The 27,465-nt window shown below is 44.2% G+C and overlaps 1 protein-coding gene across 1 annotated transcript in view; it reads left to right on the forward strand.

Annotated features, from left to right (window-relative positions):
* The window catches only part of efna3a (ephrin-A3a), a 66,543-nt gene extending 47,279 nt beyond the window's left edge, over positions 1–19,264 (forward strand). The window contains exons 2-5 of the mRNA XM_008283870.1: positions 7,823–8,124; positions 8,396–8,461; positions 10,010–10,087; positions 19,146–19,264. Coding sequence (XP_008282092.1) covers positions 7,823–8,124; positions 8,396–8,461; positions 10,010–10,087; positions 19,146–19,264 — 565 coding nt within the window. The remainder of the gene's footprint in view (positions 1–7,822; positions 8,125–8,395; positions 8,462–10,009; positions 10,088–19,145) is intronic.
* The last annotated feature ends 8,201 nt before the right edge of the window (positions 19,265–27,465 follow it).

The raw sequence follows: 27,465 nt of genomic DNA on the forward strand, positions 1-27,465 counted from the left end.
AATGTACAATCACCAATTAACCGCAAAATGTTTCTGGACTGTGGGAGGAAGCCGGAGAACCCGGAGAGAACCCACGCTGCACGGGGAGAACATGGAGACTCCTTATCCTGGGTGTCCTCACCAGGACGCGAACCGGCGACCTTCTAGCTGCGAGGCAACGATGTAAACCACCGGGTCACCGTGCAGCCCCTCCTCTCAAAATAATACAGTAAAAAACTTTGGAAAACTTTACATTTTCAGTGTAGTTAGTTGCTGGTGTTACTATTTTTGACTAAATCCAGGGTTGCTGCCAGCGTGTCCTTCTCATAACTGCATGTGCCTTTTGCTAAATTGGCTAATACTCCACCTATTTTGCAAAAGGCACGCCCGGAGCAAGACTCGGCTCGACCGGGACACCAAACGACTGAACTCGCAGGATGTAGCAGCGAGCAGAGAGACCATCCTTTAACTTAACTTAAAGATCTATTTCTTAACCTCTGTGTCGGCAAGAATCAGCTCCACTGAATGCAGTTCTTTAGCTGATGCTGCACTGTGACCCCCCTCCAACCTCACTTAGGAAGGGAAGCAAATAGATTTCACTTACAGGAGATCAATAAAATATCACTTTAAAGCTGAAATCCATAACTTTCAGTGTGGTCAAACTACGGCGGCGCTGTCTCGAGTGTTATGAAGTTGTTTCACCTCATTGTTGTTGGCGTGCAGTGGAAATGTCACGACCGGGCAACATCAACACAAATGTATTAATTACCCGAATGATTAATTCGTTTGAAAGCTTTGGCATTTCAGCGTTTCTCGGCAGCACAGCGGAGAGCGTCTCCGAACAGTTTATGATGGATTGTGGATATAATGACGAGTGATTTATTGAGAAAACATCACGCTTTTTTCTTCCAGATTGAAGCTCGTTTGGGGTAAAGCTTTAAGTAAACAGCAGACAACACGCCGAGGTCGGTCAACAAACAGAAAGGCTGACGTGTGATTGGTTGTAAATCAATAAGCTGCTGTTAATGTGATTGGTTTAAAAAAGGTAATTTCTGTCAAGGTGTCCTTGAGCAAGGCTTGTAATTACTTAACACAACTGTACGCTGCTGTAAGTGGGGTCAGCGCGCGTGTGCGGCGCAGATCCTTGCCGTGAATGTTAAACATTTATTGCTGAGCGTTCACAACATAAAACTTTCCAAAGGCGAAGGAAAAGAAAAGTGGCAGAGCTTTTTAAAATGAGCCAAGCAAAGAAGGTGGGAGACTGGGGAATTACTGCGGGGAGGTTTGTAGAGGAATGGGTAAATATGAAAAGGTAATGTTGCTCAATTTCCCCCAGACCAGGAGTGGACAGAGGTTGTGGAGGAAACCTGGAGGATGACTCCCTGTGGTCTCGTAGTAATAGAGGAGAGTTGCAGCGTCTGCCTCTTCCCTCCAACTGGCTCAGCACTTGTTTCTCTTGCAATCCTCCATTTTGGATCGAAACATTGTAAACCGGGCCGTTAATTGCGGCGTTAACTCAATCAGTGACGACTCACAGGAGATATAGCTTGTGCGTGTATGTGTGTGTGTGTGTGTGCTCTGACGGTTGTCATTTGCACGTGCACGAGTAATGAGTTTTGGTGCTGAGGTACAGAGAAAAACAGCCGAGTCGAGCTCGTCGCCGCCGAGGGACTTGATTGGAGGCGTCTTGTTGGTGGTAAACAGACAATCGGTGAATGGCATTTTAAGTCACGCCATTTCGTGCATCGGTAGTTTATCCTCCCGACGAGGCTGACGCTGATTACCCCAGAGAGCGTGTGTTTAAGGTCATCGATGACGCTGACCTCATCTTTACCGAGGGAAGCTTCACAAACGCCGTGGAGGATATACAGCAAGCGCAGGAGTGTGCATAATTACTTTACACAAAAAAAAAGTTTCCATTAACTAATTTTTCATGGCAGCCATATTGGAAACCAATAATGACAAACGAGGCAGACACCTGTGTTACTGTTAATGAGATATAGATTGGTTAGCGTCAGTGTGCAGAGTGCGGGCATCTCTGCAAAAAATCAGCTCTGTAGGTTAAATCATCCCGACGCTTCTGTGCTATTTCTGACACAGAAAAACTCGATTTAGATGTACAAGCACATCAAGCAAGAAAACCTGGCCCAATATGATATGAAAACTATGAAGAGTGATGGACGCAATTTGCTGTAAAACCTGCATTCGTGTAACATTGGTGTTATCCCATAAACGTGAGCCTCTAACAGTTGCTAAAGTGTGCATTTGAGAAGCGTAATAATGGCGTAATTTTATTCTCTGCAGCAGCTATCAGCGTTAATACCAATGAAAACCACAAGTGCTTCGTTCTGTAGTCAGAAGCTATTACTGTCTTTTCTGCTGCAAGGTTGCACTGCGTTTGTCAAAAGCAACAACTTGTCTCTTCCAGCTGTTTTTAATGGATTTTTGAAAACAGTTAGAGCCTCTGGCGGTAATGTAGGACGAACCTGCAGCAGAACAAACAGCGCTAACTTCTGTGACTGTGAAGAATACCTCGGCGGGTTCAGACTTTTCATATCCCTTCATGTCAGGAGACGCCAACAAAAAAAAAATAAAAATAAACAAATACACTTGCACCGGTATTATTTTCGCTGGAAAGTCTGCCGTGCTCGTGCCTCTGTTTTCCCCTCCTTTGATGCAATCTGGCAAAAGTGATTATACAGAAAGAGAAAATGACAGAGGACCTGGATCTGTTGCGGTTTTAAGCTCAGTAAAGCAAAACAGAAAGTGATTGATACCACTCATGTGGAAAGCGAGGGAAATAAATTTTTTTCCTCATTTTTGTTACTTAGAAACAGTGTTGGGCAAGTTACTTGAAAACTGTAATCCGTGACTCATTGAAAAAGGAATTTTATATTATTTAACTCAACTCGGCTGCCAGCTCTATTAAAACAACTCCAAATCCCTCAACGCTACAGTACATGTTGCATCTTTTGTATGAGTAGAAAATAGGGCCGAAGGATTTAAGGAAAAGATCAAATTTCTGACAGATTTTCTGCGATTTGAGACGTGATGGAGCATTATCACACATCAAACGCTGACTGTCACACGAGAAGGACACTGACACAACAGTCTCAAGCGTGGATCAGACAAATGTGCAAGGTGTGGCTAATAAATAAAGAGATTAGGCTTATGGCAGTCAAAGCCACATGCCTGAATCACACAGTAGTGATCAAGGATTCAAGCAACTTTATTTGTCATGCCAGCTCACGTTCACAGGTTTGTGGTACGAAATTAGCACTTTTTTTTAAAAAGAAAAAGCCTAATAAATAAGAAGTACAATAAAACAAGAGCAAAATATAAGTAAAAATACAGCAATATCAGATCAGGTTTATTGTCATTTTGCTGTACATACACAGTCGTACAGGCAAGATGAGAGAGCGTTTCTTCAGGATCCTTCAACCAGCAAGTTTTGCAAAGACACTAAACGTTCACTCTCACTGTCTCCTGAAGGGGGCGCTGCGTCCATGCGCGCCGCCATTCATTGAACATGGTGAACCTCTTCAGGTCCTGGTAGGTCTTCAGGGACACAAGGACACACACGATGGTGTGACGATGGTGAAGCTGCAGATGCTGTCCAGAGCTGTCTGTCTGTCTGTCTGCATCCCCTCCAGCTGGATGTCCGTCTGGGATGCTGTCATGGAGCCATGAGGGTTAGCCTTTAGCCTAGCATGGATCTCAGCTCTCTTCCTCCTCCTTTGTTTACGTTTGTACCGTGTACACTTCCTTCTCTCTCGGGAAACTGCCGCTGTAGTCTCCGATCGGACTCCGTGTTGGTGTAGTATGTCCACATCACAACCGATCGACGCAATTCCAGCGCCGCTCACTGTCCTGATGCCCAGCAAAGTCTCTCGGCTGTAAGATTTGCAGAATAAACGTCTGGGATAGACAAGACACTCAAAACATTCACTTCCGTTGTCTCCTGAAAGGGGCGCTGCGTCTATGTGTGCCGCCATCACCATAGCAACATAAGCGTAGTAAGAAAAGAAATATATAAACGTTAGAGTAGAAAGACAAAATTAGTTATGCTTAGCACTAAACATTTGTGTAGCAGCGAGGTAGACTGTGATATTGCACTTTGTTGGTGTCTAATAGTGCAATCAGCTGGCAAACTGAAAGCTTCAGTCTGCCTGAAGTAGATGAAATAGAGTTCCAGCATTCGTCTTTTATTGACCAGCCACACCTCGTGTACCCTTAATTGCAGTTGGTTCAAATTGCAGTTTCGATTCTGACCCTTGAATTTTCACAAGGATGGGAACCTGCAATCTGGAGGACTTTCCTAAACCATCCAGGCTCGGCGGCCACACAGCTCTGCAGGAGTCCAGCTGCACAGATCACACGCATGCTACGGCAGAACCAGATGACTCAGACCCACTTGTGGCTGCCGTTGTCAGGAACACACAACATGCACACGCAGATAATTGTGGAATCACTGGGAGGTGCATTTCTCCTCTTTCGTTAAAGTTAAAGACATCTGGACTCACAGAGAGAAAACACTGGCGTCACCCTTCTGTTCAGACGAAACATCCCGTGAAGTCAATCGTACCTGACGTGATGCTGTAATCAGTACTCCCTCAGTGGCCCAAACTACAAACGACTCCTTATGATGAATTCCTGTTTTATTTTTATAGATTTTCTGTAGACGTTCTGTCCACTGCGCGTCTTCAGGTGTCTCCCTCTGTAGTGCAATACCTTCCCATTGTTATTTATTACCGGCAGTATTCTCCAAAGACCCTCTTTAGCGCAGATGTGAAAGGTGCAGCGCTTCTATCTTTGTCTCATTCTTACTTGCTTGTTCTTTTTGCTCTCCCTTTTTCTCTCTCTGTCTCTCTCCCTTGCTATCTTCCTCCCCTGGCAGTCTTCACCAGCTTGTGCAGCCTTTACTAACTAGCTGTGCACTCCCACTCATAGGGAAAATGATGATGAGACAGCAAAAAACCCGCCACGGAGACAATGCACAGCGGAAAGAGGGTTGGATGGAGGGAGCGGGGCTGCAGAGAAGAAAAAAAAGAAAAAGAGAGAGAGAGACAACGCGCGAATGAGAGCCATCATTCTTTTTTTATACACTTTTACCACATATATGTTCGTCCCCGGGGAGCGCTGTGTCTCCGTCTGGGCCTCTGCCTCCCCTTTTCTGTGCCTTTTGTTGTCATCACTCAGTGCATCTTCCTCCCCTCCACCTTAAGTTATTAAATCTGTTCTCACCCCCTCCCTCTGTTTCTCCTCCTCCTCCTCCTCTTCTTCTTCCTCCTCCATTCCTCTCTGCCCCGCAACCTTGTTGTCTTGTGCCACTAAGTGGACTGCTTATATAACGGCGTACACCTAGAGGGACTCCCCGCCTCCTCTCACCCAGCCAGCCACTTCTTCTCACTCCACCCTTTTAGGCTCCTGTTTTTCCTCCTCTAGCCCCACCTCACCTCCTCCTCCTCCTCCTCGTCCTCCTCCTCCTCCTTTTCTTCTCGCGCCTCCACTGTTGCTGACTGTGTTTGAAACAAATGGTCCTCCTGCTGTGCAGCTCCGACTGATCAGGCTGAAGTGATAACCAAAACAGTAAACAGTAAAGTAACAGGACTGTGTCTCCGTTTAGAGCACAAACCATTAGTTTAAGGGACCGGAAAATACATTAGCGACTGTTTTGAAAGCGAAATGGCAAGAATTGTTTGAATTATACACCAAGAAATAGAATAAACGTCCCCTTTAAAAAATTGAAAATGTCAACTTTTCGCTGCCGTTTAATAGAACGATCAGCGGATACATCTAGAAGTGATTAATAACGAGGCAGCTCTGGATTCATCTCCAGTTTCTACCCACATGGATGCACCAAATAAGACGTTACTGTCCGTTCCAGAGGCCTCTCTGTACAAATGCACTGTCTCAGTAGAACTCAGCAGCCTTTCATCCATAAATACTATTTAGTGCTCAAACACAGACACCTTCTTGCTTCCTTGCATTCAGCTCCTCCTGCCCTCTCACTTATTTTCTCAATGACTGCAACTCTCCCTGACTTTTTTTTTTACACGCCGCCTGCATCCGAGGATTCTCCTCGACGCGCATTTTCATATTCAGCACAGCCTCTATCTCGCACTTTTCATCTTATGTCTATCCACCACTCTCACTCTCTACCCCGCACCCATTGTACCTCTTTATCTATCTTCTACCCCTCTTCCCCCCCATTCCCATCTCAACCTCACCACCACCACCACCACCAACCCCCCTCTCTAAATATAGTCCCTTTGAAGCATAGCTGTGTTGTCTCTTCCCGCAACACTGCAAGACAAAAGTCTGTCAGCTCACATCTGAGCAGCGGGGATAGAAAGCACCGATAAGATTGATGGCCCCCGAAAAGAACACTGGTTAAGAGAATTGATATTCATCTGCCTCAGCGTGTGTGTAAATGAATAGAAAGGATGGAAATGAAAAAAAGAAGAAGATCAGAGCAGAGGAGAAGATCTAGAAACAAAAAAATGTATCACCACAGTGAGAAAGATAGCAGGACAGAGAGAGAGAGGGGTGGCGTTAGGACATTTCTGATCTTCGTTTTGTAATTTAATAATAACCTCTCTGGAGGCCTGACCCAGTAACTTGTTTGCGTGAACACCTTTATGTGTGTGTGTGTGTGTGTGTGCTGGCACGATGTATGCACAGTGAAAGATGGTTACGAGTGTGTGAAAGTGTCTTTTTTTGTATGTGTGTTGCGAATAATATGTAGGGGGAAGAAGAAAAAAAAAGGGTGCAGAGGAGAAGAGTTGGAGGACGTACAGCAGCACAATACCTCCACCTAATGGTGCCAGCGAGTCGTTACAGGCGCGGGGTTACAAATCACCGCAGCCGAGGACAATTCCCACCTCATCAGCTCACCTGCAGGAGCCCTTCTAATGACTTCTACTTTGTCTAATTACAGATTGTATAATTTACATAATAAGTATACTTAGTATTATAAACAGTGAGGATGCCAGCATGGCGGCTGTATGTGGAATTATATCACATCATCCCCTCAGTTGCACAGTAAGGAGGTTTTTTTTTTTTTTTAAATTTTCTAGCTGGAGGGTTACTGTGCCATCATGTACATCACACACGTACATGTGCTCGACCTCAGAGCGGCTTTTCCAGGAGAGCTCGGCCCACGATGCGTCCCGTGTGCGGACCTCTTCCCCTGCGGCCCGAACATGCACCGGGATCCATCCTTCCACCTCAGTGACCCGGCCTGCAGCTGGCTCAGGGGTGGGGGAAAGACGGGAACGCAGATTATCATTCTCAGCACGGTCCTCAGCTCTTGCCACGAGGCATTTAGCGGGAAAGCGTGTTTTTTCATATGCAGAGGGAGGAGAAAGATGTAATAGCTCAGTTCTTGAGGAAGAAAAGGTTTTAAAGAAAAGACTTTAACTGTCCTTGTGTTGACTTTAGTGCTGAAATTGTTGGAAGAAAATTAACTTCTCGACTGTAAGATTTGGGTTTTTTTCTCTGCTTTATGTGAGTTTCCACGTGCTTCCCCAGCCTGTGATGGGTTTTGTCATGATTTGGTTAGAGTTGGTGTGTTGCACAACACTTAAAGACAAGCGAGAAGTTAAACAAGTACTTTGGCGTTTTTTTGGGGAATGTGTTTCTTGCTCAAAATAAAACGGGAACATTGACACCAGCGTGATGCCAGTCTCCACCTACAAGCACAAAACAACAAGTTTTCCAGGAAACTATGTGCTTTTTGACTAACACAAGTGATTTCTGGGAGTCTGGTTGCTTGGCAACCTCACGATGGCAACAAGCCACTTCTCTGATCTCTCTTCCTGTCTGTGTTTCTTTAATTCAGGCTTCGACGGGAGGGATACACGGTGCAAGTCAGCGTCAACGACTACCTGGACATCTACTGCCCGCACTACAACACCAGCCAGCGGGGGACGCTGGAGCGCGTCATAGCCGAGCAGTACATCCTCTACATGGTCAGCTACCGCGGCTACCGCACCTGCGACCCCCAGCTGGGCTTCAAGCGCTGGGAGTGCAACCGGCCCCACGCGCCCCACGCTCCCATCAAGTTCTCAGAGAAGTTCCAGCGCTACAGCGCCTTCTCGCTGGGCTACGAGTTCAACGTGGGCCAGGAGTACTACTACATCTGTGAGTCAGGCCGGATAGCGCTGTGATGGATAGCAGGAAGGCTTGAGGGTGCTGCACAGCCAATATTTTGATGTGAGATTATAATGAGGAGCTTTCTCCGCAGCTGCTGTCACCCACATGTATTGACAGCGTGTGGGTGTTCCTAATTGATTCTGGAGGTTCGGCTGAGGACAGGCGGGCTGCTCGGTTGCAGCGCTGCAGTTGTTGCGGGCGCTGCGGCCTGCAGAGGGCACAAGGTTGACGTGTTGTGTGTGTTTGCTCTGTGTTGCAGCCACCCCCACCCACCACCACGGCCACAGCTGCCTGAGACTGAGGGTCTTCGTCTGCTGCTCCACTGGTGAGACCCGACGACTCCCGCCTCGGCTCGCCGCGTCGCATCCACTCATTTCTACGCCGCTTCCTCGCTCTCTCGGTGTCACTTTATTTCCACTCTCCTCCGATCTCTTTCGCAAACACTCAGAGAAACGGAGACAAAGAGGCGCAGAGAGAAACAGACAGAGAGAGAAAGAAAGAAGGGAAAAACTAAGATCTGACATTCTCGTCTTACAGAGAGGCTTTTCTGCCTCGTGCTGTCTTGGCAGAGGGTTTTGATGATGGCGTCTTTTCCCTGGAAGCAGCGCTTTGAGAGTGATGGCTTAATGTTATTCTCCTTCTCAGTGCTATTACAGTAATGCTCTATCTCTCTCTGTGAATGACATGCTCTCGTGAAGGCGTACAAAAGATGCAAAAAAAAAAAAAAGAATTGATTCAGCTGCAAGATCCAGCTCCCTCTGCCCTCCTCTCCCTCTCTTGACCACCCTCCCTCCTTCTCCCTCCCTGTCTATCTCTTTCTTGCTCTCTGAAGCCTGCTGCTCTGTATAGTGTGTGTGTTATTTTTACCCTGCTAGCCTGCTCTCTCCCCTGCAGGCCTTTGATCAGGCAGCCCAGTGCTGAAAGCCTCCCTCTCTCCTCTAACCTTGTCAGCACTAATACATCCCACACTCAGGCCAGTGTCAGCCCCTGTGTACACATCACCTTAACACCCTCCCCCCCATCCCAGTGTCACTGCTAATCTATTGATGTGTCTACCACGCCTGCATTTGCTTCTGCTTGTGTGTGTGTGTTTGCGTGGGTTTAAAGTGTAGGAGTCGTGTGTGTGTGTGTCTGCACATGGTAGTAAATTTTTATAACGTGTGGATTTGTGTGTGTGTGTGTGTATGTGGGTGCATTTAGTTTACAATCCACAACCTTTGCTTAGCAAGGTCATTTTAACAGCTTGCTATCAAAACCTCTCTGCTGCCCTGCTTTCATTCTCTCTCGCTCTCTGCGTGTCTCCCACTTTAACCCCTGCAAGACTTTCGGATAAGAAATATTTCTGCTTTGCATCTGCGACGAGCTGCAAATTGATTGCTTCTGCGCGCATTCTCTGTTAATGCTGTTTCATCCTCTTAACTAAGCATCACAGTCACATATTTAGCAAAAAAAGAAAAAAAAAGAAACACAAAATAAAAACACACAGAGACGTATACACATCGAGGAACCCACACATCGTTCATTCACGGATAATTTGGCAGTGCGAGCTGAATGTAATTCCATGTCTAGACGAACAGTAAATGTAATAATAATTTCTGTCCACCACTTCCAAATGCTTTTAATCTTCGGATGGGGAGTCTGGATTCACAATTTCCTGCAGCGGGGGCCCCCACGCTATGTCCTGCTATAACTGTACACAATTTAATGGTGCCTAAAATGCACATTTTTCCTCAGTCCTGTCGTTTTAATGGAGTGTTTCTCTCTCTCTCTCTCTCTGTCTGTCTGTCTCTCCCTTGTTGCTGTTTCTGTCCACTGCTTTTTTATTTCCTCCTCTTCCCTCCCTGTCTTTGTGTACATGTGGTGTGTCTCTCAGTCTCCCAGGCGGATGACGACTCCAGTCAGACTTCTCCCGACTACACAGTCAGGCCAAACATCAAAATACACAACATCGGTGAGTGACTCTGAGCTGCTGGAAACGAGCAGCAGCCGATTGCCAGATGCTGGTCAATGTTTGGCTTTGGCTGAGACGCTTGATTTGGGTACCAATCATTGTGGAAGGGAAGCAGACATTTGTTAGTTGTTTTTATTCAATGGTTAGCAAAATAGAATCCACAAGCCATTGCTGGTTGATGAGTAAAGCCTTTACTTTCTTGGGAGTTGTGCAACATGGGCGAGTGCTGTCCTACATATGGAATCCTGCACAAGTGTGAGAAACCCCTTCAGACATGCACTCCTCTCTGTTACGATTACAGCATCTCAGTGTGTCTGCTCCACTCGCAACACTCGGTTTAAATAGTTGCTTCCGTTTTATCGACAGCAAGTCGTGCACAAGTGGCGTATTTCAGGTTGTTTGAGCGGTTTGGCGGTTTCAGTCCAAAAGCATCACACAGAAAACCACAAAACAAAAAAAAATTTCACACCTTCTGCAAACTGAAATGTACGTCACTTCAACGGGCAGCTGTGGCTCAGGCGGGTTGTCCTCTGATCGCAAGGTTGGCGGTTTGATCCCACAGTCGAAGTGTCCCTGGGCAAGACGCTGAACCTGAAGTTGGCAGGCAGCACCTTGCATGGACGCTCTGTCGCCACCGGTGTGTGAATGCGTGTGTGATTTACATTCACTGATGACGGAACAGGTTAGATCACTAAACTAAGCCAGTTTGTTGCTTCCAGCTGTTTGCAGGAGTCTTTCCTCTGAGTTCATGAAGTTCCTGCAGCATTAGACGGCAACAGAATCCGTATGTGCGTCTCCAGAATTACAGAGTCATGTGGTTTAACAGCAGCCACTTCATTAATTACTTACAATTATAAATTACTCCCAATGACATTGTGTGTTTCTGTGAGTCACAGTTTATCAGCTGCAGCAAAGCTATTTGTCATCCGATTATCAGGGTTTACAAAATCATACATAAACTCCAGGGTTGGTTATTTGCACAGTTTTCTGATTTAGATGTCGTCTTTTCTCCGCCACACGTCTGAAAACATCTAATTTTCAACTCGAGTCATATCCTTGGTGTTTTGACCGTCTTTCCTATCGGTTCTGATAACATAATAACCACAAGAAGCAACGTGGGAGCGCCGAGCCATTAAACCGAGGCAGCATTGGCCCCAATACTGACCTTATTATACCGTTCATTCGTCAGTGTCATTATAAGATTAATTGTTTCCTCTATCAGCTGCATTAATTCAGCCATGATGCTACACAGCCTCCTCTGACCTCACGTTATCTCACATAAAAATGATTTTAATGAGCTGCGCACAGCGAGGCATGCAGATTTCAAATTCGGGGAGCAGTTAAAAAGAAGGCAGCAGCAAATATGAGTGCAAAAACCAATAAATTTGTACAAAAAAAAGCACGAAATAGTATCAAATAATAAAACAAGACACAACAGGATGACAACTCCTAACATGAAACTGAAGATAAAATACAAAAAAATGAAGCCATAAGCTGCTTTACTTCCAGATGATGTGAAAATGTGGAAATTAACGTGTGATTGATGTGCACAAAGGACCGCCTGTCTTTGTTTTCTGCACTAGTTTGGCTTTAAATCCTGCGTCTAACAGCTTGCCCATTTATTGTTTTCGAGACTTCAAAAGCAGTAATCTTTAAAACATCAAGAACCCCCCCAAAAAAACCTCCCACAATGCACCTCACACGTATACACTCGCGGGCAGGTGAAACCTTCCTTCTTCCACTGTGCAACATCCACAAGGTCAGCAGAGGTCTTGTAAGAAATGAAAGGTCCATGTTTATTTAAGGAGAAAGCATGTCAGCGAGCCAGTCAATTGTGCAGCTGAGCGGTTACATAAACCCTCTATTTTTCTTTCTCTCTTCTCCATCCCCGTCTCAAACAAAGGCCTCTTGCCGGGAATCATTTAGCATGCTTGTTTCTGGGAGCTGTAGGCAGTCTGTGACGAGGGCTAAGAGAGTGTGACCTGCCTGAGATGGAAACTGAGACCAACAGAGACAGAATGAAAAGAGCTCTCGAGCCATCAGCGACGAGTACCTTCAGAGAGGGAGAGAGAGAGACGGAGGGAGGCTGGAGAGGAGGCAGAGACAAAGTGAGGCGGAGAAAGTCAGAGAGATAAAAGGCAGGAAAAGGAGGCAGCGAGAGAGAGTCGGACAGAAAGAAGGACAGATAAGGCAGAGCGAGTGAAGGCAGAAAAAGAGATAAAACCGGAGTGGGGGCAGAGGAAGAAAGAAAAGCTCAGTGGTGGGCGAATTGCTCAGCAGTAACTCGGGCTGGAGCTTACGTAGAATTTAATATAAAAAAAAACAACACACACACACACACACTGGCAGGGAATCATAAAAAATCATAGCCTCTAGCGCTGTGATGCATTTTGCTGAATACATTTGGAGGAATAACAAAATCAGGACACACAGATTTATGCACACACACACACACACACACACACACACACACACACACACATCTCCTCGCCCCGATGGCCCTGCTGACCGCTGGACACCCACTCTCTGACTCACCCTCAGGACCAGACCAGCCCACAGCCTGGCTCAGCACCAACACTTTTCTCCATCTCGCTTCGCATATGGTCCGACTCGCTGTCATCCTCGTTACTCTATTATTAGCTTCCGTTCTACGTCACGTGTTCCTTATTTAACCGGGTGTTTTAAGGATATTACAGCGAGGATCTTTGTTGTTGCAGCTTCGCCGGGGTAATAACTGCTGAGATCTGGAAGGACGGTGACGGCGCTTGTGTCTGACAGGGCGAGAAAGACGAGCGTGAAGGTTTTAGACACATTCGCGGGTCAACCCGGCTATGAAAGAGGAAATGAAGGGCAACTGCACAAAACAACGTCCTCCGACGTGTCAGATTTATGCTCAGCATTTTACAGTAATTGCATTTGCTCTCATGTACAATCAACAAAAAACAACTCAACATTTACTGTAATATAAATCCAGCCAGGAACCTTTCAGTAAAGAGATTCAAATCTTTTCTTGTTGTCAGTATTATGGATGTCCGTCTTCATTTTTTGATGACAGACTCGATCCTCCTCTGCATGAAGAAAAGCACATTTTGATGTTTTGCCATTCTTCATAGATTTTTTAGCTGCCCCTTGCTGTAGAGGTTCTGTTGCTCTAACTGTCTTAAAAACTCCAAAGATGCTCGGCTTTATTCAGGTCAGGTGGCATATTTGTCCAGGTCATGCTTTCTCGCTTCTTTAGAAACTCTTGTGTGATTGTGGCAGTGAGCTTTTGTATTCTTGTCATGCTGGAATATTCCTCGTCTGCAAACTGAGAACCAAATTGTCAGCCAGTGTTTTGGTAAATCCACGATGACTCATGGTGAAACCTGTAAATGTCTGCTCTCCAACATCCTTTGCACTTATGCAGCCCCATACCATAATACTGCCACCTCCGTGCTTCGCTGTCAGGACTATGCAGTCACTGTTCTGTCCAGGTCTGCACCAAACAAATATCTTGGTCTGAGTTGAGCCAAAATTGTGCTCCCAACATTTATCAGACTTCTTTTTAGTTTTTAGCAAAGTTAAGTCCTGGATGTCTCCCATAGAGGTTCATGTGATGCAGTGTTCTTCACGCTCTCTGAGCTGTCATAGAAACCCTGACTTTCATTTATAACCCCTGTACCAAGCATGAGGCATAATTTTTGGAGGATGACCGTTGCGGCTCTGATTAGTGGTGCTGTTGATGGTTTGTTCTGTGCCTCCTGATTACTGCTGCAACTGCGTTTCCACTCAGTTGGTTACTGGCAGTTACTCCCTGCCTGTTTTTCCATCTTTGTATATTCTTGCAATCAGATTTTTCATTTCCTTTTAGATACTCTTTTCAGCGTGGAGCCACGATACAGACATGCAGATGGACACAGCCCACATGGGTCCAAAAGTAGTAGAGTTACAGCGTTCACAGGTCATTTTACAACTACATGTGTTCATCCCCTTCCATTAAAGAAAAGGCAAAATCCACAACAGTCACTCAAATAACTAGAAACTGAAAAAAGTAATAATAAATAAAAATTTGCTAAATTACAATTTAGTGAAATAAGACGTTGCTTTTGAATTGTAGTCGAAAATAAAAATTTAAAAAACAAACTGACCCAGACAAATTAGAGCACTTTGCTGATGAGCAGTGGGCCAGAATACCTGTCAACAGGTGCACAAGTCTGACTGAGAGTTACAGAAAACCCTGAGGCAGTGATTGGCTCAAAGGGTTGTTCAACTAAATATTAGTGTAGGAGTCCCATCATGCTCTTTTTTTTTTTTTTTTTAATATTTCTGTTGAACCACAATTCAAAAGCAAATTCATGATTTTCATTAAATATTCATTTATTATGACTGCATTCAATTCTTCTTTGTGGCCTGGATTTTCCATATAGTACTAAAGTATTTGATTTTATTTGTTTAAAAAAGGAACCTTTTTTATTCTCAGCTTAGATATAATGCAGTTACCGAGAGTTTAGACTTCTAAGTGATACTGCTCTCGGGGTGTACTCACTTCTGTTGCACGCTGCAGAAAAATATCACCCAGGCTGTCCGCTGTAAACATTCATGGCATTATTTGTGAAATGAGATGCTGCTACCATTTACAATCTGCGTGCAAGCCCTGCTTACTAATCAGTTTTATGAAAATGCCCACTGCTGGCTTGTTTACAATCTGTCAGATCGCTTGTTTTTCTTGCCCCATTAAAAAGTGAATCCAGAACTCAACAAACACTTTGTTCAGTCTGCTGCATAACACGAGCCGCAGAAATATTCCATGGAAATGTTAAATGACTGGATTTTCCATTTTTATATTGACTTTCTAAACCCCTTGTTTCCTCTGCTTGTGGAGTATCTGATAACAAAGTGCTTACAGTATTTCCACAAATGTGCTGCAAGAATTTAACATCAAGCATTGCTTCTTCCTACTTGAATCAATTATAAGTTTCTGCTTTGCTTTCAGTAGAGCACATGCTACTGTACCGCTGTGGATTCCTCCATCTGTGACGTACTCGCCCTTAAACACTTTCCACCTGAGTGTCTGCAGCAGCTGAGGACTGCTGAAGGCTCAAACATAAATTAGTCGCTTGACAAGAAGAAAACAGCTGAAAACAAATCATTTTGAAATGCTTACATTGACATCTGTTTTTGTTTGTTTGTTTGTTGTTTCTCAAAATTAGTCAGAAAATATGGTCGTGCTGCGCCGAGCGATGCAAAAAAACGCGTTCCAACATGTGCGGTCTGTGAACTCGGCGACCAGAAGAACTGAAAAGCTGCTTCACGAACAAGATGGACCGTCTTCAGTGCTGTTAACAGCTGCCATGCTTTAGTAGCAGCCTAATGACAGACATGTAGCCTCGTAGCCCGATAATTAGACTGAAATGACACGGCAGATGCTTCGTTGTGTCGGCCAGAGGGAGTCAAGAGAGGGGGGCGGAGATGTTAGGGACTGTGAGGATTGATCGGTGGGGTTAGAGGTGGTGGAGGTGATTCAGTACAGCACCAACCAAATGAAATGTTGGCAAGTGGTTGCTAATAGCAGGTAACTTAAAGTAGGGCTACACCGTTTGTTTGGTTTTTTTTGCCTCATTGGAATGAACTTTCCAACCTCCAGAATAACCTTTCAGCATGATTCAGGTGATCTGAAAGGACACTACAGTTCTGTGTCTCCTCTTGGTTTCATTTTCAGGCTTCACACAAGGTAGCCTGCGGAAGGAGATGTTAGCCAAGGACAGGCTGTTTCATCTAGAAAAAAAAAAGAGATGCTGAAGTCTGCAGGAAGATGTGGGTGTACAATGGGTCAGTCGGTGGAATTTCACTCAGGAAGGCATGTTTTAAATCTTGGGTGACGCAACCAGAAACTTTATGCTTGACTATTTCTGCATATGCCCACTGTTGTCTGGTTGGAAGGTCTTAGGACCAAGACAGGAGAGGAAGGAGCTGCTTTTTGAGTTTATTTGCCTTTTCCAGACTCCTGCCCACCTTAACCTGTCGGTATTTTATGGCAATGGAGGTAATTTGCTGGTTAAAGAGTTTCTGTCGGTGTGAATTAATCAGTGTCATGTGCCCTGGATGTCATTCTTCTTTTCCATTTTCCAACACATCTCTATTCCTATTAAATCACCCCCATGTCCCGTGTAAGTCACTGAACATATCAGACAGACGAGCAGCCAATCTAGTGCAGAGCGACATACCAGAGAAATTTATCATAATAAATGTCTCATTAAAGTCAGTTCTGATAATTATTAATAATATTTAAAGACCTGCTTTTATTACCAAAAGTAAAATAGTTTATTTTGAATTTAATCACTTTATTGCTCAGGTAGCGTTTTTAATGTTAGCATAACTATGACTAACACACAAACAAACTAATTTACACACAAAAATAGAAATAAATGGGAACTGAGATTAAAGTCCAGAGCACTGACGTTTGTGTTCAACCCGACATCAAGTCCATCAGGTCTCAAACCGGGCCGTTGGAACTGCGTCACTTAGGTGTAAGTGGGGCAGGACACGGGGTCGTGGGTGTTTTTAGACCGCTAAGCCCGTCTCTCAAGGACAACCACCGGTCCCCAGCGGCCACAGCCTCCACTGAGGGAGGTTTGTGGTGAGTTGGAGGTGAGGAGAGGCCAAGATGGACTCGAACAGCGCACATAGGCTCCGTTATCAGGGGATAAGACGAGCTCTTAGAGAAAGTGAATTGTTTAATCCTGCATTTTCATGGTGGTTTGCATCTGATGCATTTAAGTGAAACTATCGATCGTTTAATCGCCCAGGCCAAAGCCAGCATCCTCAGTGGTCAGTGTCAAGAGCATAACAACATCAGCGCTTTGTCGGATCACTCACGGCTGAAGAGCGGTCGCTAATTTCGACGAGCGGTTTCATTGGGAGCAACAACCAGCGGATTCCTACCATGTCGTCTGAATACCACACTGCTCCAGCTCCTCCGCTAACCTGTGGAGCTGTAGGCGTGCATGATGGGTCCATTGCCTCATGTTGTTTACGCCTCACTGCGAGTCTACCATCGCTGCGGTATAGCTGGCACAAAGATTTATCAGACCAGACAACCTTTTTCCACTCATCGACAGTCTAGCGCTGATGTTTCTTATCTCACTGTAAATGCCTTCGGCGGTTTGCTGTGGACAGGAGAGCTACCCTGCTTGCCCGTCTGTTGTTATACCCCATACAGACAAGACTGCACTGGATTGTGCGCTTGGAAATTGATTGCGGTATCCCACAATTGTACTGTGATGTTCGGTGTCATACTGTGGACCTTTGATAACTTGTTATGGCCCGAGGCGCCCAACGTCCCCCACGTTCGTCTTCCCAGGGCCGAGCCTCCCTAAATAGCGAGGGTGTTGAAGAGGTACGCATTGTGCAGCCGAGCAACAGTCGGAGCTTCTGGCACCTACAAAACAACTCTGTAAGAATCCGTTCACATGCAAAGCAGCGGTGGACGCGAAGTTGTTGTGGCATGTGCTTGTTTATGTAAAGGTAAGGAGCGACCTAGTTCTTGTGCCGGGACAGCACGTGTCTTCTGGTCTCTGGCTGCACATTTTACCTCACATAACTGTCTGGTGGAAACGTTTTGGAGAGACGGTCCACATGGTGTGAGGGCCCTGCTGTGACCTGTGAGCCTTACCCGAGGCGGTGCTGGATTATATTCTATCTCCTGCCTCCGCTCGGTGTTTAATGTTCGACTTCATCCCGGTGCGCCGCGGTGTGAATGTCAATGCCGTGTGTCATCACAGCAGACAGATGCCTTGTGTTCTCTGAGAACAACTGTGACGTGGGTTCAGAGTCGCACACAGCCAAGACAAACCCGAGCGGTTAGATGGCTATTTTCAGACAGAGACAGCATAAACAAAATTCCGAACATTCATCAAACGTCACCTGTCAGGTGATTGTTGTCTCGGCCTGTTATCTGTCATCTTGTTTTTACCTGTAGCTAATTGCTGTCTCTGTTATATGTAGCAAAGCCCAGAGCAAAAGAAGGCATCCTGCTTGCTCAACTTAATGCTTTTCTTACCGAGTTTAGTTTAATGTTGAACAATCTGCTGAGCCTGATGCCCTGAGACATGAAGATGACAACATAAAGTAAAAATTGTGGGATTTGAATTGACAAACATCATTTTTTATCCATTTTTTGGCCACAATTTGTCAAAAAATTCTTGAATCAAAACATTTTCTATCTGTACATTTTGATTTTAAGGTGTTAAACTCGTGTGATGGAGCATCAGTAGGTGACACCTCAGGCCTCTAATCTGGGAGATGTGACGTAATTTAAACGCCATCATTCATTCCGATCAGCGCCATCTCTCTTTCTGGTCTGAAGGGGACGAATAGGACAGACGTCAGAGAGAAGTCAGAGCTTTATGTACTCAGATCAATAACTTCAGAAAAGAAAACAGCTTTCCCAACATCTCAGCCCAGGTTGTTGTACATCTGTGACGGATCTGTAAGCCCCGTTTAGTTGCTTTTGCTTTATTTTGGTGTGTAATAACCCTCCAGACACAATGGGAAACATTATGTCGAGACAGAGCATAATGACTCAGTGTAATCCACTTTTTGCCGAATATTACTAAATGTGTTCTCGCAGCTCTTTCTCCATCTTTCCCCCTCCAGCTAATGTTCTGTTGTGTCTAATCAATGGTGAGGCCATAGTAATTTGGTTTGATTGAAATCCCTCTAGGATAAAAACATCATTAGTGTGAGAAAGAGGAATGCGTGAAAAAAGAAAAACACATCAGAAACAAAAGTGTTTTTAATTTCCAATCCCACAGGGGAAATGGCCATATGTAGCTGATGATAATTGGTGGTTTGTTGATAATTGCATCATGTCTCTTTCTCTGCATATGTAAAAGCACAATTTGCATGCATCACATGCCGCCTTTAGATTGATGAATTAATAATGTAGAAATGGTTCGTTTCCTTCTGTCTGGCGACACACACACACACACACACACACACACACAGTATCTTATTTCACCCTCTCGTCCCCTCTCTTTTCTCACTTTCTTATTTTCTCTTCCTGTGTTTTGCTCCCCAGATGAATTTAACCCCGAACTTCCCAAGCTGGAGAAAAGCGTCAGCGGCAGCAGCCCATCACGCGACCGCCTTCTTCTCACCGTGGCGATGCTGCTCGTGTCTGCCGTCCTCTTGTCCTAGCGACTGTCACCGGGTGACACCTCATGCACAGCTGGACCGCCTTGTCCAAAGGGCTTTGTATCCACCGGGTTTTTGACGATGCGAAAGTCGACGGAGAATCAAACAGAAGTGCAACGGAACCACAATCAAGAGGACACAGGAGACAATTCTTAAACTTAGCTTAATGGACTTTAAAAGAAAAACAAAAAAACAAAAAAAGAGAGGCCTTTTTGCTGTCATATTTACACCAGTGTGTTTTGACACTACATGTTGTTGTCGGACATCACACGACATTTCATGCAGGTGTGAAGACCGCCGCCAATATTCAGTATCAGACTTCTGTGCTGCTCTCACGCCTCCTACCAGTGAGAAGATGTATTGAGTTGGACGTAGACTACACTCACTTATTGTAGCATGGATATCAAATCACCTGAGGAGTATAAGCTGCACCGTCTTCAGCTGATGAAAGTAAGGATTTTGTAACCGTGAGCTTCGATGACGAGATTCTTTTTTGTAGACCTTGGATAAGAGGCATGTCGAAGCATTAACTCTTGATGCAGTAAAGAGCGAGACGGACTCTGGAAGTGTACCGATCTTACCAGGATGTTTATATGATCAGTCGGTGATGAGAACCGCTGCCTGGACACTAAAGAATGTGTTCACACTGGTGTGAAGGAGCTGCTGGTAATAAGAGCCCCGAGAAAAGTGAAAGACTTTGTGAGGATATCCACAGGCCTTTCAAGTACCCATTTTCTCCAGACATCAAAAATACCCCTGGCTTTGTGATAGGTACAGATGCAAAGCCTGCGTTTCTTAGAAGGTAGCGAGTGCCCTCTTAGAACTAGTCTTTTGTCTGCGTTTCCTGCCTTCACACTGTAACAACCCTAGAAAAATACAGACCCTGGACTAGTAATTTGACGGCACTTAGACGTGGTAGATGTGGTAGATGTGTGTTTTGTTCCGATGCATTTACCTTCAGCACTTGGCGTAGATTTTCCGGATGTCAAACCTTTCTCCTCGCAGCAATCAGCACAGTCATTCAGGACGCCACTAATTTACAATTCTCTCTCTTCCCCCTCCCGCAAAAAGAAAAAAAAAAGAAAAAGAAAAAAAAAAAGAAAAGGGGGAAAACTCTCTCTCTCTCTCTCTCTCTCTCCCTCTCCCCCTTTTAATCCCCCCCAGACAACCCTGTCTGTCTGTCTGTCTATTCCTTTTCCACTCGAGAGGTTCGCAGCCAATCAGCGCTGATGGCCATTACAGCAGTCACACGGTCACCATGGAAACAACCCCATACAGTCGCCGAAGTGTGGCAGGTGCCTGAGGAGAAATTGTGCTTTGAGTCTCAAAGTAACGCTGCCGCCATTTTGTTAATAAAAAATAAAAAAACAAAAACAAAAAGAAAAGAAAAAAAAACAACAACAACAACAAACGAAACCAACACGCGTGAATGTGCAAATAAGGAGGAGTTCACTTTTTTTATATTGTAATACAGGACAACGTAGGCTGGCGTTAATCAGATTACAATGTCGTGCTTTTTATTTAAAAGTTTTATTTACTTTTCAAATGTATTTATTTTAACATTAAAGTATATTATTTATCTAATTTATTAGCGTGCATTCGTAGGCCTTTGCTACCAATAAGCTATTGTGCCATTTTTTTATTGCGTTTTTTTAAAAAACGAGTGGAATTTTTCGCTTGTGTAGATACGGTAGATGTAATTCCGCCTGACACCGAGAGAGGGTTACTGGCGACGGCTAATCAGTAGGGACGTACACTCAGCAACCCCGCTCTCATGTAACAGATACTGCTAACCAGATTATGTTGCTGAAGAGCATGTCATAAACCAACTGTGAATGCACAGACGAGAGCAAGACGGAAGGGCGGCATTCCTCAAGTTGCTGCATTTGCAAAACAAGGGAGTCTGCATTGTAATGTATATTTATAATACATGCCGGATATGGAATGTGTGTGTGCGTGCGAGCGAGTGTGTGTGTGTGAGAAAACGTGCGAGAGGTATAAACATATGTGTGCACATGGGTGCGTATGTATGCAGAATGTGTTTCGTCCGCGCTTTTCAAGTATGTGGCATTTAGAAATTTCGTAACCGTTAAGGAGTCATTTGTAGGATCTGAATATGCAAGTGTGTATGAGAGAATGTTCTGTAATGTTAGTTTATGTTCCGGGTGGGAGGACGGGCGGGGGAGGGTTGTTTTTTTTTGGGGGGGGGGGGGGTAAAGCGGACGAAAAGCATTTACCGATGTTGAAGACAACCACAATGTGTTTACCTTTGACGAGAATGAACAAACAACTGTAAATTGAACCAAGAATGATTAAAAAAAACAATGCCAATTAAAATCTTTTTTGCAAATTTACTTTGGTGTACTTGTTTATATCGCTGCCCCTGTTTTTTTTTTTTCTCCCTCCTTTATCTGAGCGGCGACTCCTTCACCTTCACTCACCCTGCACTCACTTCTGTTTGTTTTTCCTTGAGCGCTACTTGAAAGCAGAGTTCTCCTCTCCCTTTTTTTTTTTTTACCCTCACACTCCACTTTTAGCAGACTTGAAAACCCTCACGCTGCACATAACTATCGCTCTTTTGCACATGGCCCATCCTCACAGCACCTTCGCTTCAGTTTCACAAACGCTTCTCGTGCCATAAAGCAAAAATGACAGCGTGGGGGTGAAAGTCGCGGCTCCACGTCTCCCACTCGATCCATCTCTACTTTCTCAAAAGAGGAGGAGAAAAAAAAAAAAGTGGGGGAGAAAACACCTGCAAGCCATTCATGTCTCCACAAATCTGTCTCTCTCCTCTCCCTTTGCCCCTGTCAGCTTCTTTCTAATCTTCATATGCAGAACAGAAAGAAGCTGACAATAGGGAGGGACACGTCTGGGATGCACTAATGTTCAGTGTCAAGAAGAGGACGGAGGGGGCAGATAAGATTTTGTCTTTGATGTTACGCGTCAGGGCCTGAACTCACGCGAGAGAGAGAAAGAAGCAGATTCGGCTGTCTGGTTGTGATTTTCATTTCCAGCCTTGGGTCACAGTGTGTTTCTGTGTGTGTGTGTGTGTGTGTGTGCGCTGAGGCCTTGTGCCAAGTTAATCTGATGTACTTTATGTGATTGATGATTTACTTGACATAATGTGAGTCACAGTTAACCAAGCAGGTTACAGTGAAGTGATCGCGTCTATTAATGTCTGTTTCACAGCTGTTTGACTCTGCTCGTGAGGGAGCGCCGTCTGATTCTGTCTGACATTTGTGCATTTAGCTTGACAGACTGATAATTGAGGAATATTACAGTAGGCCTTGGCTTACAGTCCCCTTCGCCTTTTTCATGGGCCCAGACTTGCACATTTCACTTCGGTGTTTTGACACCGTGAAACAGTGGAAGGGTTTTAGCTCCAGCTCTTGGGGCCAAGTTGACAACTTAAAACATCATTTTTCCAGGAAGCCGGCCCGCTTCGTTTGGCTGCGAGGATGCCTCCGGTTGGTTATGTAAGAGAATTAACTCTGTCATATTTACACCTTAAATTCCTGTCTGGGAAGGCTTATGTTTTGCTTATGCCTAAATGAAACATTAATTGATCTGCTTACTATTCAAATGAGGGGATCAGGAGTGTTGCCGGTGGATTAGAACTGCCTACCTTCTCCCCGAGCAGCTGACACAGAGCTTCACGTTCCCGCCGTGAACCAGAAACCTAACAAGGGCTCTGTCCAGATTCTAAGTGAGGAAGACGTTCCATTAGCGAAAGAGGAGATAACCCCTTCTTTGTTTTGAGGCATATTATCGTTTTCTGAATCATTTACTTTGAGATAAGCCATCTGTAGCATGGGCAGGTCTGTGCCGTTCAGGAGAAATTCCCTTGACGAGCTTCGCCGTCTGGCCCAAACAATGAAACAGATGCCTCCTCCTCGGAGAACTTGTTATAACTCAGGACATCAATGAGACAATCACTGAGCACAGTGCTGCATTCAAGTGATCCTTGGAAACTCCTACTTCAAGGTTGGGAGTCGTAAAAAATGATTTACGGCTCATTCGAGGTGGGTCGAGCCAGAAAATGATGTCACTGATGTATGCATAATTTAAGTGGTTTTTACACAAGAAATGCATCCAGCGAGCTCACGTACACACATATCCTGGTTTGTCCTTTAAACATTTTAGACATTTCATTTAATTAATGGACATAGGCAGAAATAAAAGTAGTGGATTAAACCAAAACAAAAACCTTGTGACACATTTTATAGCAGCAATTATGTCAATTAAATGACTTCTGCAGTGAGGAATCAGCCCATCGCATCTGCTTTGAAGGATTTTTATCGACTTCTCCCTGAAACACTTCCCAGATAAATTCTTTTTCCCCCCATAAACACTCTGAGAAAGTTCTGCAAAGTTCGACTAATGTTTCCAGTGGGATGTTTTCTCCCAGTTCCTAGAAAGTTCTCCTTAAAGGCAGGATAACTGAAGATATTCTAATAATGTTTGCTGATAACATTGCCAGAACGTTATGCATTTTAAAAGCAAAATGTTGCTCTGAGAATGTTCCTCCTTTGTTATCATGTAACATTGTGGGAATGTTTTTTAATAGATTCTATCATGTATTCCTGGACAACGTCCCCAAAACATCCGCAGAACGTTGCAGGCAGATTGTTCCACCTTTTTGAAAACATTGCATTACCGGAACATCCTAAATGTTCTATCTGTGGTCCAGAGAACATCTGAAAGACATTTTTTTGAATATATATTTTTTGAGAACATTCTTACTGTTATGTAACATTGTGTGAATGTTTTCTAGAAGAAAGTTCTAGAAAGTGTTCCCTCAAAGACATCCCTAAAACATCTCCAAAATGTTCCACCTTTGTGGAATGTAGCACTGTACAGGAACATTTCATAAAAACATCATCTGAGGCTCTGGTAACATCTAAAAAACATTTTGTGTATGTTGGTTTGAGAACGTTCCTTTATTGTTATCATAGAACGTAACCTGTGTTTCTGACAACATCCTCTCAGTGTTGACGTATAACATTCAGTTAACTTTATAGAAACATTACTTGAGATGAAAATCGTCTTCGTACATTCTTTGAACATTTAATGAAAATGAGTTCTTAAGATTTATGGACAGTAAAAATGTTATCCAACGTTGTGGGAACGTTTTATAGATTCTATTATGTATTCCCTTGACAACATCCCCAAAACATCCTCAGAACGTTCCAGGCAGAATGTTCCACCTTTGTTAAAATATTGTATTACAGGAACGTCCTAAATGTTCTATCTGAGGCCTCGATAACATCTCAAAAACATTTTGCCGATGTTGGTTTGAGAACATTCCTTTATTGTTATCATAGAACATAACCTGTGAATCTGACAACATCCTCTCAGTGTTGACATAAAACATTCAGTTAACTTTATAGAAACTTCATCTTCGTATGTTCTTTGAACATTTAATGAAAATGTGTTCTCAAGATTTTTGGAAGGAAGTTGGAGCAACATTTTTTTTTATTCTTTAGATGTTCCACCCTTTATTTAAGGAACAGATGAGGAGAGAGAGATGGAATGATACGCCGCAAACTGCTCAAAATCTATCGTCCTGATCGGATTCAACTCTGACTTTGGCCTGTGTCTTAATTTGTCTCGTCGCCGTTCCCGCGTTTCTTTCCTGGAATGCTCCGAGTCATTATCCTGTTTTGTGACTCACCGTTGCCCAGCTTGAACTTCACAACTGACGGCATGACATTCTGCTCAAGAATGTCTTGATAGGCCTCAGAATTCACGACTTCCTCAGGTCCCGAGCAGGAAAACGAGCCCCAGACTTTAACCACCAGCTTCGGTGCCAGGAGAAGGTTCTTCAGCTGGTATGCAGAGTTGGCCTGTAACAAAAGAGGCAGGTTTCATTGTGACTTGCTTATTTCACTGAGAACCTCTTGGTGAGGATGTTTTAGGGGAGCGTGCACCTCCAGGCGAGGCTGCTCTCCATTTGCTAACTATTTGCTTCGCTTCTGTTTAGCGTCCTGTCAGAACTCCTCTCCTCTTGGCACGGAGCCCTTCAACGGGTGGCAAGATTGAACTGACCTGGTTTCTTTCCCGTTCGCCGCTCAAACACTTTCTTTTAAATCTCTTATTTGATTTGTGTGTTTGGATAATCAAGCGCTCGGTAATGTTCCACCCAGTTCTCTTGATTAAACCACTTTATTTACCCAGCGCAGCTCAGAGTTTACTTCCTTTTGCACCTATACTACTTTTTTTCTTTCCAAACATGGAGATTTATAAACACGGAGCTGGATTTGATTAAATATAAGAAAAACACAGCGGTAAGACAATTCTAAGGGCTTCAGGACTGCATATGACAACTGCACTTTAAGCAGTATTTATTTTTCTTGCAATCCGGAGTCGCTGCAGAGCCAAACCTTTTGCTGTGGTCTTTGTACCATTCTGTGCCTGTATTTGTGCACATCTTAAGCATATTACATTCCTGCATTCAACAGCTCCCCTCCTTTATTTTTTTTCCTCCTTTTGTATTCCTAGCTGGGTTGGAAAACCTTTTTTTTCTCTCTCTCTCTCTCCACAGTTCTCTCTATGGATTTCTGGATTATGGATGACAGTGCTTTGAGATGAAATATGCAAGTATACAATTTATGCACCCGTGGATTTATTGTGTATACGTGCAGGTCTGGTTTCGCTTCCTCTCTTGTCAGATGCACTCACGGATTCTGCAGCTACGCTTTCAGGGAGAAAATATAACGCGGCGTGAAGCATCTCCAGCAGGTAGCATGTTGGCAGACGGCAGGTATCATGTGGAGTATTTCACTCACATCAGCGTGCAGCCCGGTCTCCGCCCCATAGGTGTCGCCAAATCCTTCTCTCGCTCCCTCATGAAACCCACAGCAGGAGCCATACAGGAGGAACAATATGCCACAGATTTACTATAAAATAAAAATAGAAAAACAACAACGACTGTTACGTAACTCCTGCTTCGAACAGATTTCTCATTTGTGCAGGTTTAAATTTTGGGTTAAGCCGCTGAAGTTGGGAACAATTGAAGAAAGTTAAGAAACATAAATCAGGTATTAATGAGGCCGCCAAAGGTCGCAAATAAAAATAACTGCATAGAATATTGTATGTTATGTAAGCGCTGAAAGGACGAGCTGACCTACTGTACTGATGATTTTTCTCAACAAAGCGGGATTATATTGGTTTGGGAGCGATGACTGTTTTGTAACGTCAACTATTTTTGCATTACGTTGAAGTCTATTCTTGTTTTAATCTGCACCTATTGAGATTTGTTGGAGCATTTTGTTCTTTTAATATCAAACATCGGTACACTTTCCAGGGCTTTGCCTGCTGTTGAGGAATTAGGAACTGGGTTAGATATTTAAAATCCAGATTTCAGTGCGTTTCTGACGTATGTAGTATGATTTCTTTCTTCCCCATTTGGGCCAACAAGTAAGTCTTTCGGTTAAAGCTTCTATATTTCCTCTCTGCGTTTTCATTCCTGGAATTGTGGAGGAGGCTTTAAAACACTTAATGTTAGATAAGTCTGCGTATAATCAAATCATTGAACAAAACTGTGAAAAAAATTCAAATCGTATCTCGGCGTCTGATTAACATGTTTGTGTATTCCTGGCTGCAGTTGGTTTGGAGCTGACTGATGTTTGAGAGCTTCCATCCTGCAAACAGAAAATACGGCACAGTAAAACACAAAAGGACGACATTAAGGATGCATGACGCTCGGCGCTCGCTCACAGCTTGCAGGTACGTTGCAGGTACACTAAATTGTCTTCATTGTTGTTGTTCCCTCCAGAGTTTGTCCCTAAAATATATAAGCAGGCACTAAATTCACAAAGTTTTTCCATCCACACCTGCCCGAAGCACTAAAGCAGGCAGACTCTGCTCAAGATTGATATGGATAGTTGGAGGCTGAGTTTCCTATTTGAGTAAGGGAACGTAGTCTTTGAACATCCTCACACATCTCCAGGAGCAGAGGAAGCATTTAGATTGTTTTGTGAAAGTGAATGTAGCGACGCAGGGAGAGAAAATGATGGTATTATTGGCAAAAATTAAAAGTATTCAACCTAGAAAAATGGCTCCTTTGAGCGTAGTGCATTCTGTGATTTGATGATTATTTGTGAGGCATTCATGTGTAAATGGCATTTTGCAGTTGTAGCTGGTAGCGAAGGAACTAATTATAACTACTTTAACCCTCTGAACCTCCCAAAATCCACAAAATC

Source organism: Stegastes partitus, unplaced genomic scaffold, assembly GCF_000690725.1.
Source record: "Stegastes partitus isolate 25-593 unplaced genomic scaffold, Stegastes_partitus-1.0.2 Scaffold329, whole genome shotgun sequence".
In the NCBI taxonomy this organism is placed as follows: Eukaryota; Metazoa; Chordata; class Actinopteri; family Pomacentridae; genus Stegastes; species Stegastes partitus.